The sequence below is a fragment of the Patiria miniata genome, unplaced genomic scaffold (genome assembly GCF_015706575.1).
Source record: "Patiria miniata isolate m_02_andy unplaced genomic scaffold, ASM1570657v1 HiC_scaffold_28, whole genome shotgun sequence".
NCBI lineage: Eukaryota > Metazoa > Echinodermata > Asteroidea > Valvatida > Asterinidae > Patiria > Patiria miniata.
Window position 1 is genome coordinate 1,223,328 of NW_024037067.1, and position 18,244 is coordinate 1,241,571.

The window sequence follows — 18,244 nt, forward strand, 5'->3', positions numbered from 1 at the left end:
AAGTAATCAACGAAAGAAGGCCCTTCCAACGGTGCGCCTTAAGACGCACCGAACGTTAGAAATTTCTGTTAGCAGTTCGTTTTTTTTTACTTGGCGAAGCGAGCGCAAGCGTTGACACGACGCACACAGTTGCTATAATCATGGCTATAATTCGTCGGATCAGTGCATGACATCGCGTAGCTGCAATCGGCTCAGTGAGAACATGTCTCGGACGCTGAATTCAGGCCCAATTCAAAACATGATTCAGCAACTTTTGATTTGAAATTAAGATCCTAGAATGCTGTTTTTCTCGGAACATACAGCTGAAGCTGAGCTGAACTTCATCAGGTTAGTTGTTCAGCACCCTTCTTTAGATTCTGAACACTTTTGTTGCTTCAAACGAACAAAATGCACAAATTACAAATGATGGACTATATCTTTAAGCGAGTACTATTTTTCAGTTTATGTTAATTTTTTTCACTAAATAAATATAATGCATATTTCTGAACTGACAAAATATTGTGACAAAACTCTATTAAAATGTTGTCTACAGACAGAATAGTGTGTGGTTTTCACACACTTGTCAGCGTGCTACATTTAATTTAACACATGGGAGACAATTTAGTTTCAAGTTTTGAGAAAGTTAAGGTTGGAAATGCATAGATTGTTGGAAGTGTACAATGTACGAGCTGCCTCTAAAGTGGATTTGCCCAATTCAGTAGATTGTTTTTCTTCGTTTATTCACTATTTTGGCATTCAGTACCCACGTTTCATCAGACCAGATTAGACTGACCGCTTCACTTGAAGTCTCTGTAGCCAACGAACCGCAACCCGCAACACTGGCGCTAGAGTTCACCCCTACACAAAAGCTTATATTTGAACGCTATCAGCATCAATGGCTACACGTGTACACAACAGCTACAATGCGGTAGGACAGATCTTTCATTGGACAGATAGACACAGTCAGGCCATGCAACACAAAGCAGACAAGGCATCAAGTGGTTTTTCCATGGGGTCGACCATTTTGGCCATAATGGCGATCGGCCACTAAATGGTCTTTCACACTATAAAGAGTCACTGTGTTGGACCCGGATCCAAAGTATCCAAAGCAGAGATTTCGGTATCCTCAATCCCTTCCACGCTCTAGAGCAAGCATGCAACAAGGCTATTTATTCAGTGCTGTCCATTTCGAATAATTTAATATTTGATTATTCCAAATGCACTTGCAAAATATTCGAATACACAACTCGCCCATTAAGTTTTACACTCTCCAGCTGCAGCTACCTTCCTCACTGGTCAAAAGTTGCATAACATTATGGGCCGCTGGAGTGTTTTGTAGCATGGAGGAAGGAGTGCTGTACAACCATCAAGGGGCCTACCCAGGTAAAAGAATGGGATCAATAAATAGGTGTAAATAAATAGACAAAAAAGTAACGGTCGATACAAAATGGCATCGGACAATAAAAAAGGCAACTGTACGAGTAAAATAACATCACAGTCATGTATGCACGTGCATAGTTTTTTCTTTTCAAAATATTCAAACCAGCAAAAAGCTATTCGCATATTCGGTTGATGATTGAATATTTGAATATTTTGTATATTCGGGACAGCCCTTCAAGGCTTCTACATGACTCTGGCACTCTACACCGTTAAAATCCAACCTTGGTTGGGACCAGGGTTAAGCATGTTAAGAGGCTCTACCTGGGTAGAAAATGTAACATCTACAGTCGACCCATGAACAGCTCTCCTTGCCTATCCATGTTTCGATGGAAGCCAGTTCGGTTTACGGTGGACCCGTGTTGATTTCAACATGGGTAGGGACAACAAAAGTGTAAAAAGGCTTTTTGCCCCAACTGGATGGCATAACACTGACTTATAAAACATCGATACTGTCTCAGTTCCAATTCATTTTTTTTCTGTCACGCTACACATTTAAAAAAAAAAAAAATTTAATGACGGGAGCTTCTCTTGAACAAGAAGAATAGGCCTATCAATCCCAAAGTTCGGGAGAAACATTGTAAGCATGATCATGTAAACATGACATATGTACCGGTATGATATCTGTGTACAACATGAATGTGAGTGTGCAATACTTTAACATTTTTTGTCACCATTAAACAATCTGTTGGTATTTCATTTACATGTACATGTACATAAAATATCAGCAACTTTGGCTAACAACAACATTCTTTGTACGTATACGATGCATTTCTTTACATTACAGGGTTCCACCAATACACACGCTTTCTCAAAGAAAATTACACAATGTTTTTCTGTTCACTGATATGACCCTTGCATACACAACCGTACCGGTACGTGTACGGTGTTGGAAGGGTTGTCACCCAAATTTGTATGTAAATGTAGATTTTGTTTTGCTGTTTTGGGTATTTTTCCTATACTCAGTGATACGTGTATGATGTGCATGGCTAATGAAGTACATATTTACATAATTAAGCCTAGAGTAAATAAGATTAATTTTTGCAATGGCTTTGTGCATTTTTCAAAAGAAGAACAGCGGCATTTTTTTGATCACGCTATCTTCCATCATCCAAAAATTGTTCAGTCAACTGAGCCATTTTTTACTGACGGCCACTCAGCCTTGGGTTTTTACAGTTGTCAATAATGAGACAAAATTGTCAGGACCTGTGGTTTAGGTCAGTGGCAGGCATTGCAACACAGTTCCCGTAGGATTACTGCACTTTTGATGTCAGCTGAAGAATAATGCCAAGGCCAATGTCTTTTTAACCTGTTGTTCTGGTGAACAAGTTAAATCGAGGATAACAGCGATTGCGTATTCGTTCCACACACATAATAGACAAGACAAACTGAGCGGTGCTTTGTTCACTTGTTCTGTTTGGAAAAAAGGCTTACAATTTGAAGGTTTACAAAAATGTAGGTATACTACAAGTGTTCATGAATAGGTACATGTACATTCGTGTGCACAGATTGAGTTCTCTTAATTCAATCTGAGATGGCGTTGTTTTCAGTAGAATTCAAATGTGCAGACTCACAGATAATGTGATACTGAAGTGATTAAGCTTCAAAAGATTTATCTCTACAGTCACTTGTACAGAAACCTTCAAATTGTAAGCGCATTTTCCCAAACAGAACAAGCGAACAAACTACCGCTAAGTTTTGTCTTGTCTATTGTGTGTGTGTGTGGAACAAATACGCTATCGTTGTTATCCACGATTTAACTTGTCGACGGAACAACATATTGCTCAGATTTATTTTGATACATTTCTTTTGGTTGAAAATTTTTGGGCAGGGTACTACTTTCTGGCAAAAGTTAAAATGAATGTTATTTTATGATTTTGTTGAATCTGAATCTTTTCTAAAATGTCAAGGGGGAAGATGTCAACATTTTTGTTTGACATTATCACTGCAGTGTTCTGGTCCCAGCAAGGGTTGGAGTTTAGCTGTGTAGAGCACCGGGCCCGTGTAGAAGCCATGTTGGACTCTTGCTGGTATGGAAGAAAAGTAAATAATAAAGTCTGTCACGAGCCAATGTGGCCCATCAGGCTGGGGTTTATCTCCGGTTTCAGTAGCATGAAACGACTGAGAATATTTCTACTACCCTTTCTAGATGGGATACTAGTCCATCGCAGGTTACCCTCCAGCTAATGCCGGTACCCATTTATACTCCTGGGTGGAGAGAGATAAGTGATGTGAAGTGGCTTGCCCAAGGACACAACATATGACCAGCAGCTGGATTCGAACCCCTGACCCTCTGATCATGAGTCACGAACCCTAACCACCAGACCACACTCACCACATTACTGGCATGAAAGGGGTTCCTGACCAAATCTCTGTGTTGACCAGGGTCAAACACAGAGAATTTGGGCAATGTGAATGACCCTTATGATACATGGACCGCACCAAAAATGTGAATCTTCATCTTGACTGTAGAGATCAGAAATTATCTTTTTGATGCTTACTCATATTTAATATCACATTATCTGTGAGCCTGCACATTTGAATTTCTTTGCACTCATCAAGTGTGTCACTGTCACCTAGGAAGATACTGAAACAGCGCCAGCTCTGATGGAATGAAGAGCATGGTACACAAAAAGGGTCACCCCCATGTCAGCGGTTACCTAGTCCACAACGATTGTCTGGATGATAATCATGTCGTGCGTGTGACTTGATCAAATTTATGTGCTCTTCATACTTAAGTCTGGGACAGCCGAACAAGAACAACACAATGGGTGACGGCTGGAAAAGCTAGTTAATGCGTCAGCAAAACCTGCCCTAGGCCTCGGCACTGTCAACTTGACAAGACAATGCAGCCACAACAATCACATTTATAGAGAATGTGAAATTAAACACAAAGTAACGGGAGGTTTACCTTGGGGATGTATGTGGCAGGGCTGAATGGACCAGTCTGTTGTCAGGGGAAGCTAAAAATTATTAAACGTCACTTAACCCTAAACCCCTAGTAGTTCCTCAGGACTACCCTGCTACATTTGTAAATCCAACAGAGTCTGACGGTTACTCATATGAGTTTCCTGCTCAATCCACAGGGGTGTGAGTGACCACTGATAAAAAATAGCTGAAAACAGCTGGAAAAGTTGTAAAAAAGCTGAACTTTGGAAATCTCCTATACTTTTGTACACAGCAAGTGAGGGAAAAAAGCTGAAATCCAAAACAAAAAAAGCTGAAATCAGCTTTAAAGCTGAGATTTCACACCCCTGAATCCAACACAGTCCCAAACGACCCAACTTGCCAAGTTGTTGGGTACCTGAATGTATGACTGGCATGCTCAATCCAAAAGAATCCAACAGGTCTCGTACAAATAACGTCATTTCCTACAGACCATCCACGTGCATTGGCATTTTGAGCGTCAACTTGAATAACGTGCATCAGCTGCCTCATATTTTGAACACATTTTGAGCAACAAGTGCGCGTGTTTGGAACATTTTCAGCACTGCGCAATGCGTGCTAGATTGCGGAAAATACGCAGTTGCACTTCTCCTACAGAAACGGCCGTCGTTGAACGAGCCCTACTGTGCCTTATTTTTTAGTTGTCTCCTGGATCCAACAAAGAGTCCAACTTGGCGTTATTTACCAGTACCCAACAGAATCCGACTCTGAATGTTTTCAGTTGCCTGCTGAATCCAACAGATTTCAACAAGAATACAAGGGGTTTACTGTTCAATCCAACAGGCTCTAGCGGGTATGTAAAATAGTTGGATCCTGTCAGATTGAGCAGGTTTAGGGTTAATTAATTTGTTTTCTAATTACAGTCGAGACAACATCATCCTTGGGTTTAAGTTACATGTACAAAGTAAACAACAGTGTCACCAGACAATGAAGAACGGTATTTTATGTATTCTTTCATATTACATGTACTTTGGATATTTGAACAGAAATTTATACAGTATGATGAAGAAAAAAATAACTATTGGATAAGTTAGGAACATTTTTAATAAATATTTATTTAAATTTTTATTGGCATTTGCACATTGAACGAAAGTGAAACAATTTGGACAACAGATTTTTTCACAACAGTGCAGTTGTCCTATTCTCGATCCAACCTACATGTAAAACCTGTTGAAGACTGCAAAAAAGTGTTTAAAAAATGGATCAAGAAACTGCTAAACTATGAAAAAAAGATTACATGTATTTGTTTTCATACTGATGTTTACACTGGTCATGTTTGGGTTGTAAGAAAGAAAAAACTGGCCATGCCTGTATTTTTAAGATTGTGCCACATGCATTAACTGATATGATATTTCCATCACAAATTAAACCTGTGTTGTTTTCATGAGTAGAGTTTTTCCTGTGTCCACAACTGCTCTGATAAACACCAGCCTTCCTTGGTCTTTACAAAACTAACAGTATCAAGTGAACATCTTCCTCATTACGGAACAGTCTGGCTGGCTGATACCAGGATAAGGTCATTGCCCTCAGTCAAATGACAGAGAAGAGAATTCCGACAGTATTACGCTCCACTCTGGTGGCTGATTATCCAAGTTCCCTCCCCTGCTGTCTAGCCACTGGGGAACGTACCATTTAATTCATCTCAGGTTACACCCACGCTGGGAGGCACTGCATCTTCCATCACAGAGAATGCAGTGACAAATGTAATAGTCACTTTCATTTTGTAATGACTGTGAACTTGCACAGTGACTAGAGCAAGTGAGGCATACATGTACTTTTTATAATTGCCAAGTGAGTGCCATTACAGACCATAATTGTTGAGAAGCACGATTGTGAAGGCGCTCCTATCGTGCTCCTGTTTTTTAAGGAGCGAAAAAAAAATAACGCCCCACAAAAAAAACAAGGAGACTTTTCCAAATTGGAATGAAACACAATCTGAACTAAAGAAAGTGCCAAAAAGGACAAGGATTTGCTCATAAAAAAAACTCACATTTTAGACTTGGTGCCAAGTCGGTTATTGTTCACGTACGTTACTTGTTCCACGCACGCAAAATGTCACTGCAAAGCGCGTAGCCTGGTTCCCAGACCAAATGATACTGACTATTGATGTTCAATAACCGACTTGGCGAAAACGTTTTCTATTTTGTACACAACATATGGGAGTATTTTGAATCGCTAGCTATTCTATGCAAGCACTCTGATTGGTTCAGATTCCAGCGTGTATTCTAGGCCACAACGGAAGGTCATTCTCATTACTCCGAGGGTCTGTGCGTTGTGTAGTGTAACATTCCAAAATTCATTATAGGGCATACACGACTCAAATAAATCAAGTATATCACAATGATACGTTTTATTTCTATACACAATTGACCAAGCTGAGTGATTTGGCCGTTAAAACGTCTTATACCAGCCGCGCCGATTGAGTTCAAGTGAAGTTCACAGAAAAAAATATGACTATCTAACGACTTGTCATCAAGTCTACTCACATTTATGCCTCCACACACACACAAAAGACCACAGTAATGAAACCCATGCACAAAATGTACAATGTATATCATGTACAATGGTAAAGCACATGCAGCATGCATCGACACTTGACAATTTTGGAAATTTACCAGCTGTCCGCACTGGACTTGAGTTAAATTTGTTTAATTGACAACAGTCTCCATATGAAACACATGATTGCCAATGCATACTGTGTGACTAATGAAAATTGAAATGATTTTTCAAGCATGACATTTCAATGTACATGTACCGGTATGTACATCAACAAATTATTGAATGAGGCACAAACAGAAGTAGATATTCATTCATTCAATTGTCAAGAGCACACTGCAATGTCATCTCAAGGTCATTTGAGCAGTTCTGTCATCAATCACATTTATCAATAGTTTTAGAGACTCAGCAACAATTTTGGCAAAAAGGTGTCAGGCATCATTTTAACCCTGTGTAGCCTACATGTATGTTATGTAGGCTATCTACCGGTATGACACCCAAATGCAAAAATGAATGTTACAGTTTGAATATCAGTGACCAAAAAAAACACATTCACCATTAGTACCAAGGAATGTGATTTACAAAGGTACCGGTATGCATTCAAAAAATTGTTTTGGAACTTTATTTAGGTTTTCTATCATTTTCATATCATGTTGCTGTGTTAATTATCAACTTTTAATAAAAATAACCTGTTGAGTATCCTATACTTCATGTACATATATGTACACATCTCCCTGTGTATACATGTACCTGTTTCAGCAATCCATTAGCCAAAAGTAACTGGCTGAGTATGGTTCTTACAGGATGGTCAAAGTTAGACTCTTCTAATACTGAAATACATGTAACACATGTACGATGTCAAACATAACCACCCTGACTAACCAATGACAGCTTCAAAATCAATTCTCCCTGAAGGCTACTTTCATCAAAAAATTACCGGCACCCTTGACCGTTAGTGCAATCATACTTATGCAGATCATTGGGTGAGGCCAACAAAATTGCAAACTGCGATGAGTAAAGTCCAAATAAAGCAGTATTATTTGCAATTAATTCCCAGCTAAATAAACACACACATGCAATAATGTCGCAATCATCCGAAACTAATGAAAGTTTATATTCGACTACGAGTGCACGAAGCCTAAAGGGACCACGCAATGTAATTTTTCTAAATACCACATGTATCCTTGAAAATAATACTATCCTTGAAATTGCACCGTTGCGTCTCATTTTACCTCATTTTTATTTTTGTTAATGCCATGTTAATGTTTTACTTAATGTCAATGTTTAACTGTACTACCCATGAGTGCACACCAATGTAACTGTCTCAGATTTCCCAATTTATGGACAAGTATATAAATTTAAAGGGAAGATACAACATTTACAAACATCACAAAACGAAATGATCAAAGTATCACGAAATACCTTACTAGATTGTTAGGGAATGACAGTCTAAATCATCCTGTAAAATCGTGGCTCCTGGTGTACTGTCATTTTTAAGGAAAATGGTATTCTTCCAATACTGGTTGGCCGACCAGCGTTGGAGATTACTGGCTCTTTTTCAAAAACTGCTCCTAATTTTTCATAATAAGTTATTGCACGTATTCTTTGCAATTGATTTCACACCTGTGAAGGGGTACCAGCCTGCTAGACTGATTCTCTGACCTTGCAGTTCCCTAAAGTCCATAAATTGCTCTGTTTCATCGTAAGCGAGGTCAGGGAACCAGACTACAAGTTCATGGAAAGATTTCCATATAAGAAGTTCACTAATTTTCCTCTGTATTGGCTAACAAGCCCCCAGATAGCAATTTCATGTCATCAAAGTCAATTTGAGCAGTGAGAAAATACAAGCACTTTCTTAGAAAACACTTAGAATTGTTCAGTCCAATCTCATAGGGTTTGGACACAGGGTGTTGAGTGAACTTCGTATATGGAAATCTTTCCCAAGTTCATGATTGGATTTCTTGGTTTTTTTCCAGCATCTACAAGCCCAAAACGTGAAACAAGTCATTTCAACAATATGTGACCCGCTCCGCAAAAATGAGTCTGTTGTGGCAAAACTGACATTTTGAGTTAACTACGTTAATAAAATGGGAATGAAATAAGCTTTCTTTTGGTATATCACGGACCTCTATAGGACATTTGGTTGCACTGTTGGACTTGTTTCATTCTGTAAAGTTTTTGCAAAGCTAGAAGTGTCTCAATGGAGAAAAAAGGCTTTGAAAAATGACAAATACACTGTAACTAACCAAGAAAAGCACCAAAGATTCATATTTTTGTTCTTTTTCTTACAATATTTACATTTCTGTGTAAGATATTTGAACTAAAACTATCAAACAACCAAAATAAAACAAAAACAAAAGATTCAAATTTTGAGCAAATTTTTACTGTTTCCATTTCAAAATGGCAAAAGCTTGAATTCAAATTATGCGACATCAGACTCATTTTTGCAGAGCGGGTCACATATTTGCTATAATATACATGTAGGGCCTACTAATCCTCCAAATCCATTTATTTTTAAAAATGGCAGCAAACGCAAATGTTGTACATACATTCCCTTTAAAACCCCCTAGGCCCTTGTTGCTTACAACCATCCTCAATCCTCCAAAATCCTCCAAAAATTTTCAACTCCGCCTAAATTTTTCAAAATTGTCAGACAGTCCTGCCTCAAAATGCATTCATCTTCAATCCTCCAAAATCCTCCTCATCCCAAAACTTTGCACTCGTGTTTAAATGAAGGATAACCAACGCCAAATCCTTCAAAATCATCAGACAGTCCTGCCTCAAAATGCATTCATCCTCAATCCTCCAAAATCCTCTTGTGCTTCATTCACCATTCATCCTCAATCCTCCAAAATCCTCATGTGCTTCAATCACCATTCATCCTCAATCCTCCAGAATCCTCATTTGATTCAATCACCATTCATCCTCAATCCTCTAGAATCCTCCAAAACCGCCAGGAGGATTTTGGAGGAGTGAGGTGGGTTAGGGTTAAAGGAAGGTTTTGGGGGTTCAGGTTTTTTCTTTTCTCTCTTGCAATACTTGCATCAGGCAGGCAACTGGGAATTTAGGAAAAAAAGAGGAAATTCCAGACCACACAAGACTTTGTACAGTGTTTTTCAATTTGTAACAGCTTTCATGAGAAGTAAAAAGCGCGGAAATCAGTGGATCAGAGGAAAACTTGCAGGCCTGTTGCATTCACAAGAATTTTCCAAAGGTGACAAGGCAAGTTTCAGTTTCAGAAAGAAAAATTCAGGAAGTATTTAAGACTGACACCCACTCCATGTATTTTATATAATTGCCTCCGAGACAGGGTGCCAGACGTACAGCAAGGAAAGTCCCATTAATGATGACCTGACCTGACATTTTCAACCTCAACGCCCAATTTTTCCTCTTCTTTAAAAATAGATCATATCACATTGCACAATTTGTAAATGAAGTACGTGTACACACAGACATTGAAAGTTCCTTCTGGCCATATGTATCAGGGGTTAAGGGCTGCTGGTTTCGATATGAGATATTCCTGGGCAAACCCACATCCTATTGGGCTAGATAATAACAGTAAATGTGCTATCTGACTATACGCATCGCAAAACAGCAGACACCCAGTGGAATGAGTCACTATGACAACAATCAAAACACTGCATTGAAAACTTATTGCCAAAATATTTATGAATGTGGGCAGACTCTGGACAAACAACTGAATGGGAAAAATTTGAGGCTATTTTGTTCATTATTTAATACGCGTGGATTCAGATATCATGCAAAGCGCAAACTAATTTATTTGAGAATTTTACTTTTTAATTTTAACGTCTGACCAGAAATAAAAAATACCAGAGACATGGCAACCATGGTGGATATCAATGCTTTTTCAGGTTTACGTAGATGAGAAACATTTGGCCAACAAAATTCATTACATTAAGTTACATGTAACTCAAAAAAATAATCTGAAACTGGTATGATGTACACAATTTTTTATATGGATGGGATTTTATTCACTTGTCATTTCAACCAGATTAAAAAAAAACAATACATGGTGTGTGAGTCAAAGCTAGGAATGAACTCCCATTTTAAAGGGAATATACATCATTTGCTTTTGCTGTAATTTTCAGAAATGGATGGAATTGGGGGGTTGGAAAAATATAGCAAATATAGTTACAATGACTTTTTTTAGGTTTTGGGTTCGAAAATGCTACAAAAACCAAGAAAAAACAATCAATTTTCTGTAGTCTGGTTCCCTGACTCCATATCAGAAGAAACAGAGCAGTTTACATACATTGGGGAATTGTAAGGTCAGGGAACCAGTCTAGCTGGCTTGTACCCGTCCATAGGTGTGTAATCGATTGCAAACAAGTGCAATGGTCAATTGGGGTCAGTATTTGAAAAAAAAGCCAGTTTTTTCCAACGCTGGTCGGCCGACCAGCGTTGGAAATTGATACAAAAATACCACTTTTCTTGAAAATGACAGTATACCAGGTGCCATGATTTTACAGGATGCTTTACACAGTCATTCACTAACAGTCCAGCAAGGTATTTCAAAATGATTTGGTAGTTTTATTTTTGATGTTTGCAAATGTTGTATTTTCCCTTTAAAGGTAATTAATTCGCAAACATTAACCCTAATTCCCTAGGCCTTTTTGCTAGGATGTAGCCTCAATCCTGCAAAATCCTCCAATTGGCCTCATGGAAAAATAGCATATAGCCTCAATCCTGCAAATTCCTCCATCATTTCTTGAATATGGTCCATGGAGGGGTGACCACTGCCTGAATCCTGCAAAATCCTCCGGCTATGACTGTCAATAGGCTGAGGCAGAGGCAGTGACATCCTGGAGCAGTGCGGAGGATGTCAAGTATAATCAAGGACTAAATTTATGCATGGCTGAGCATAAACAACACAAGGTCCGGCCCAAGACCTTGACACAGTGCGTACTCCGAAATTCGCAACGCACTTTTGCCATGTAACCTCAATCCTGCAAAATCCTCCGATTTGCAAAAAGGATTTTGGAGGATTCAGGGCGGTTAGGGTTAAGAAACAAAAGTAGGCCTACCAAATTATTATGGAAAACCTAATACTAGTCTCAAGTATCCTGTGAAATCATGGCACCTGGTGTGCTGTTATTTTCAAGAAAAGTGAATTTCTTGTATCAATTTCCAACGATGGTCGGCCAAACATTGCTGGGGGGAATGACTTTTTTCAAATACTTCCCCCAATTTACCACATTTAGTTAGTCAACATTTTGTTTGCAATCATGAACGGGTTTAAGCCAGCTAGTTTGGTTCCCTGACCTGACAATTCCCCCAATGTCTATAAATTGATGTTTCATCTGAAGTAGAGTCAGGGAACCAGACTACAAGAATAGCATTTTTTTCTTGGATTTTCCACACAAAACTCAAACTTTTTCAAGTAATTTTGGGATACAACAAATTGAGCCAATGGAACTCTACTTATCACTTCAGTCAAACAAATTTCTTTTCAAAACATTCTTCACATGCGTGTGCACTTGCCATTTGTATAATTCTGAAGCTCGCACAGGACCTGAGATCTCACAATGGAGTTTCATATACATTTTATGGGGCGCCAGTCTTTTCTTGACAGCTTGGCTCAAACTTCAAAGCTTGGCAAATACGTATAGACAAGAAAAGTAATCAATCTAAAACATGACATTTTGGCAAAACCTGGCTGCATGTGGTTGAAATCTGTTCTTTACTCTTTTACTTTTTCACCTTGCCTTCTAAAAAAGTATATAAGCGTGCTCCACAGTAGAAGATGCTTGTACAGAAAAAAGGAACACAACACCCTTACAACATAAACTGTGTAGAGGACAAAGTGAGTGCCCTTTACTGCACTCTATTTACAGTGCGGCTTGGACAAACACACAGAGCCCTACTGCAAATTCTGAAATTCAGCCGTAGTCCCCTGTTACACAATGCTCTTAAAATTCCACTGTCCACACTGTTGACGATGAAAATATAAAGGAGAAATAGTCCAAAGCAGGCTGTGCCATCCACAGCCAAGGATTAATACCATGTAAAAATAGCTTACCCTTGAGCGCGACATTGGGTTCTCTGGGTCCAAGCCTGGCGCGATGAACAAGTAGCCACACAGGAGAACCTTCTTGGGTTTCTGGGTAACAACAACAAAAGGATAGAGTTTTGATTAGGATCAACGATTCCTCGATCACTGTGCCTGTTCTTCCTTGGCTAAATTCAAACAATTTGCAGAAATTTAATCTTGGGCTTAGCAAGGAGAAATTCAAGTATAAACTGAAAAGCACTCAGAGCGCAAAAAACTCCGCCAAGGCTAAACAATTCCCTGTTATATTGTAAGTACACCCAAAAGAAATACTCGCATAAATGGTGAAGAATCCTTTACAAAAATCCTGGATCCAGACCCAGATCCAGATCACTTCCAAAATCTAAACGATTTGTACTTGTACCAAGAACCATCCCTACAAGAATGTTTATACTTTTTGAGTTATCTTGTTAACAGACAAATCAACAAACTAACCAAATCCGATGAAAACATAACCTCCTTGGCGGAGGTAAAAATAATCAGGAACTTAGTTGTAGACATCCATTTACCATTCAACTCAAGGGATCTAAGATTGTTTTCAGTTTTCACCTTGATCTGAATAAGAATCTACATGTAGCTGCTGTGTACAGTGTACCAACCATAGAGCTATATTAAATTACTAGAGCGTTAACTCCTCATTCTTGCGCACGGAGATGCTTTGAAGCCTTCCTGGGCGCAGACATTTTGAATTCATGTGCGTACTTGTAGAACATAATGAAATTAGATGGATTGAATTTTGAAAGTGTTCTCTACATGCAAAGCGCAAGTAGAACATACGCAAACAACTTAAGCGCGTCATGACAGTTCAAGAAAGTCATGGCAAAAAGCATCTGCAGCAGAGGGATGCGCACGCATTGCGCTGTTTGCGTAGAGCAAAATGACACGCTCATTTGCTGATCGTGCGTGTCGGTTTTGGGCGTATTGGCTTCGATGACGCACAGGTATGGAATACAAACGCAGATATGCAAATAGCAGTACAAATTTTCTAGTTCTCCATAGGTTTGTGCACAAACATGGATGCGCCCATCAGGCATTACATACATCGAGTTAGCGCTCTAATAATTTAATATAGCTCTATGATACCAACTGAATATTGTTAGAATTACACAATGTACATTTAGGTTGTCACTACATGTACATTTTTTTCATTCATAAAACCACACAAACTGCTAAAATAACATTCTCATCTGTTCAGCAACTTTGAAAGTAAGGAGCTTACACTTATAGGTGAGAGTTGATTGTGTTGAACAACGCTGTACTACCTGTACGTGCACTTCACACAAGGCTTGCGTGTTGTGTCTTGTACTTGAACACAAAAGACCGACGATCAACAAAATAAGGACAAAATGTCCTTGAGACCTTGAGCAATGTGTTCAATTTCAGGAAAAAAGGTTACAACCTGTTATGTTCTGGTGTACCCACATGTAAACATAAATGTACATTGTTTGTATCATGTACAGGTATGTACATGTAGTTCATGTTATTAGTGAACATGACCTGATGTGCACAACGCAGGTAAGCTTAGCTGATGTTTTTATCACATTGCATAAAATTTGCATGAATGATGTACAAATGTACGCGTAGGTCTGGTCCACGTACACACTGTAGATAAACACAGAAACATACATATGAATATGAATTGCTCTGAAACAAACAAGTTGTACAACGTTCTACATGTACACAATGTAAATGATTTCTTTATGGACATAAAACAGAGTATTGTTTTGAAATTCTGGAGTTACAGAAGCAAGCCCTAGAATTACTGATAACACCAACAACTGAAGCACATTTTTTTGCTAAATTGTGCTTATCCATCCATGATTTACAGCTTTGCCATCAAAATGTGGGGCAGGAGAAAGCATAAGAGTGCATGAACATTTATAATTTAAATCCAACTGTCTGACATGCTGAATGATACCAACCATACAAAAGCAGAGCTGCACGGGGAACCTGAAAGACTATACAAGACAAAATACAGCCAGGGGTCATGACCCCTGCTCCAACAATAAATCTTGCTACAGATTTAACTGACATCACGTCCCGATCCTAGGCAGCATATTAGTTTTCTAACACTGAAATACTTCAGCTATTTGTCATATATGTGCATGTGCATATTACATGAAGTTCTATGGGAATTCCTAATGGATTTTCCATATGTCTTTCAAGGAACAGGAATGAATCATACAAACTGTGTGTGTATCGATAATTCTCATATTGCAGTGTACAAACTAGTACAATTCACAGCATGCCTATGAAATGATGAACTAAACATGAACATTTATAGAATAATCTAATTTGTGGAAATGTTCATGGATGTCACTTTCAATGTGTTAGCCTAGGTTTTACATGTTTTTGCAAATTGTCAGTCACTCTTTGCCTTGTTTTATTATTTATATTCTGCAAATATACTAAGGTTTAAGTCTCTTTTTTAATCAAAAAATTAAACAGCTTTTTTGTGAGACAAGAAAGTGTTAAACACTTTCTTGTCTCAGTTTCTTAACTTTTGTTTTAAATTCCATATATTAAATTAACGTGTATTCACTCCAAACCCCACTCCCAAAAGTACAATGACCGATTTCCAATTTTAAACTACGTTTGTTTATTTTTAGCCTTGTTTCCCTGGGTTCTTCAATCAGTTTACTAGTACGGTGTTGTAACAAACTAGTCACCCTTAACAATTTAAGCCTTTAGCATCCTGGTTTTAAGGCCATGGTCAAACAAAGCTATACAGCTTAAAAAGTATACGTGTTATTAAACTCTTCCAAGGGGTGTTTGACAGGGAATTCCAGTTGACATTTTCCTTGACATTGTAAAGGGGAGAATTCGACCAGATAAGAAAAACGACACTACTCAGACTATTAAAAAATGTATCTCCTTTTACTCCTGTCATCAAACTTAATTAAGGAAAGGATAAATGCATTTTCCTTGTAAGACTCTTGTTATTTATTGTTTTTAGTGGTTCTGCAGGCAACACAACTTATTGAATAAGCAACATGTTTCACAGTAACATGCGCCATCTTGTTCCCTTGGCAAAACAACATGCGTTGCTGAGCATGCATGTGAATCCAAAACTTTTGCACTTCCAAGTCATCATGCGTTCATTCTAATATGCGCTCGCATCTAGCAACACTTGTTCTTTTTGCCCCTTATACAAGATGGCGTATATTGCAGTGAAAGTGCTAAAATACCATATTGAAGGAAAGAATGTTGCAACCTGACACTGCTTTTTTCTTCATATATCATCTCAATGAGGGTCAGTCATTGAAGAAATGATAAGACATGAATCTGGGACTGAGAAACATTTTCAATTTTGTCCGGAAATACTTAAAAATTTTCTTGACTCTCCATAGACTTTGTACACAACTGCTGAAATTGCGCCAGGTTGCAACATTCTTTCCATATTGAATATCGGCAGGCTTAATTCGGTAGAAAGAGGGCAGGGTTTGTATTTATGAGGAAAATTATGGGGTTACTAAAATGATGACAGCGCCAACATCAGCGCACGTCTAAACAGTCAAGAAATACACACTTTCTTTCCGCCCACTAATTTAAATTACAAAAACGTAGAGTTAATCTAAATTTTTTAAAGAAAACACTGCCTGGGGCTGCAAAAGTCATTTTGGAAAATTTGACAGTCATTTGCAATTTCATTTTGAAACATAGTCCGAGTAACTTGGACCCAACTTATCGCCTTTTCAACATTCGGATATGGTCTGGCGATAGTAGGGTCCAAGCTAATCCGTGTATGCCGAGCAACACAATTTTGTCCTTGACCCAAAAACCCAACATTGCCCAACAAAAACATCAGATTTCGCCCTCAAAATGGCCTACAAATTACTAGATACGCCACCTAGGGTAAAAGTAGACATCGATGATTCAGATGGTTGTACTGAAGTTTACTTACAATCCAGATGAAAAGTGAAATTTCCCGTTCAATTCCGAGAGCTCCCCTCGCGATCGTGAGGCCGTTTTGAGGTTAAAATCTGATGTTTTTGTTGGGCAATGTTGGGTTTTTGGGTCAATGAAAGAATTGTGTTGCTCGGTATATATGGATTAGTACTTAGCCCAGGTTGGACTCCGTTGTGTCTTAATGCAATGACTGTACACTTTGTGACGTTTGTCATGTTTGTGTCATAAATTACACTTTATTATCTTTTAAAAAAGCAGTTACGTTCCATGCCTTCAACATTGATTAATAAAAATAAAGTACATACATTGCTACCGTCCCCGCCATCCAAATCGTGTGCCTCCCTGGTCCTGAAGCAGTTCTGGCACTTGGTCTTGTTGAACATGTTCGGCTGGAAGTTCTTGCATAGCGAAGTGGCGCGGGTGAGGTTCCCCTCGCCGCGCTTCGGAAAGCCCATCATGGTGGCACGAAAACCGGCGGGTTCCCGGGTCTCTCCACGTCAAAAAAAAATGGCCCGAATTGGGCAATGGAGTCACCTTCTAGAATCCCAAGACCGAAGTTCTATCATAGGTTAACCGGTCGTTCACATAAAAGCGAATGTTCATGTAAATATCCACTGCAAATGCACACGTATTAAAGTGATTCCAATCACGTGTTTGGCGGTGGTGCTGTGGTTGTGTGCTGGTAGCGCGCGATACACGCTCAAAGATCAACAAGCGTTGACTGCGCTGTCTCGCAAGCAGAAACCGGTGAAAACTTGCCACGTTTAATCCCAAAAATTCACGACCCAAACTGGCCCCCAAAGTGGACGGAAAGGGTTTGCTGAACGCCTAGGCCATGTTTTCACACGGCACACTTGTCTGCTCTGCATTTTACGGGCGGAAACGCGGCTTCGAAATCCTGAATTATCGACATTTCTTGAAGTTGTCGAGCTCCACCATCGTGACACCGGCGGCGAATTCAACGAAAATGGTAAATAATAGTCTGGTCTCCGCGTGTACACGCGTACATGTACTAACTGCGTGGTCGTAAAAGTAATCGCGTTGGTGGTGGGCGCTGCACCAGACGTACATGTACTACATCGCGTTCTCATGCAAATTGCCGTCTGTATTGTACGTACTGTCACAAAAGCATTTACACATTATTGATCAATTACGCACCGTGTACCCTGTGAAAGAGGCGTATCCATATCACCCACGTAAAGTTGAACCTGTGGCGATGTAACTTATTTAAGTTATTATGATATCTATAAAAAAAAAAAATCAGGATAATCCCTTTAAAAAAGTTACATTAACAACTTGAAAATGGGAAAAGTAAAAAAAAATATTAAAAAACCGGTACTCAAAATAAAAAAGGCTCGTTTGCGGTTATGTTTTGTGCAAACAAAGTTGATACAATTTTATCATTTC

The 18,244-nt window shown here is 38.9% G+C and overlaps 1 protein-coding gene across 1 annotated transcript in view; it reads right to left on the bottom strand.

Annotated features, from left to right (window-relative positions):
• The window catches only part of LOC119734998 (myosin phosphatase Rho-interacting protein-like), a 49,894-nt gene extending 32,060 nt beyond the window's left edge, over positions 1-17,834 (bottom strand). The window contains 2 exon segments of the mRNA XM_038208669.1: positions 12,899-12,979; positions 17,143-17,834. Coding sequence (XP_038064597.1) covers positions 12,899-12,979; positions 17,143-17,295 — 234 coding nt within the window. The 5' untranslated portion in view covers positions 17,296-17,834.
• Between the last annotated feature and the right edge of the window lie 410 nt (positions 17,835-18,244).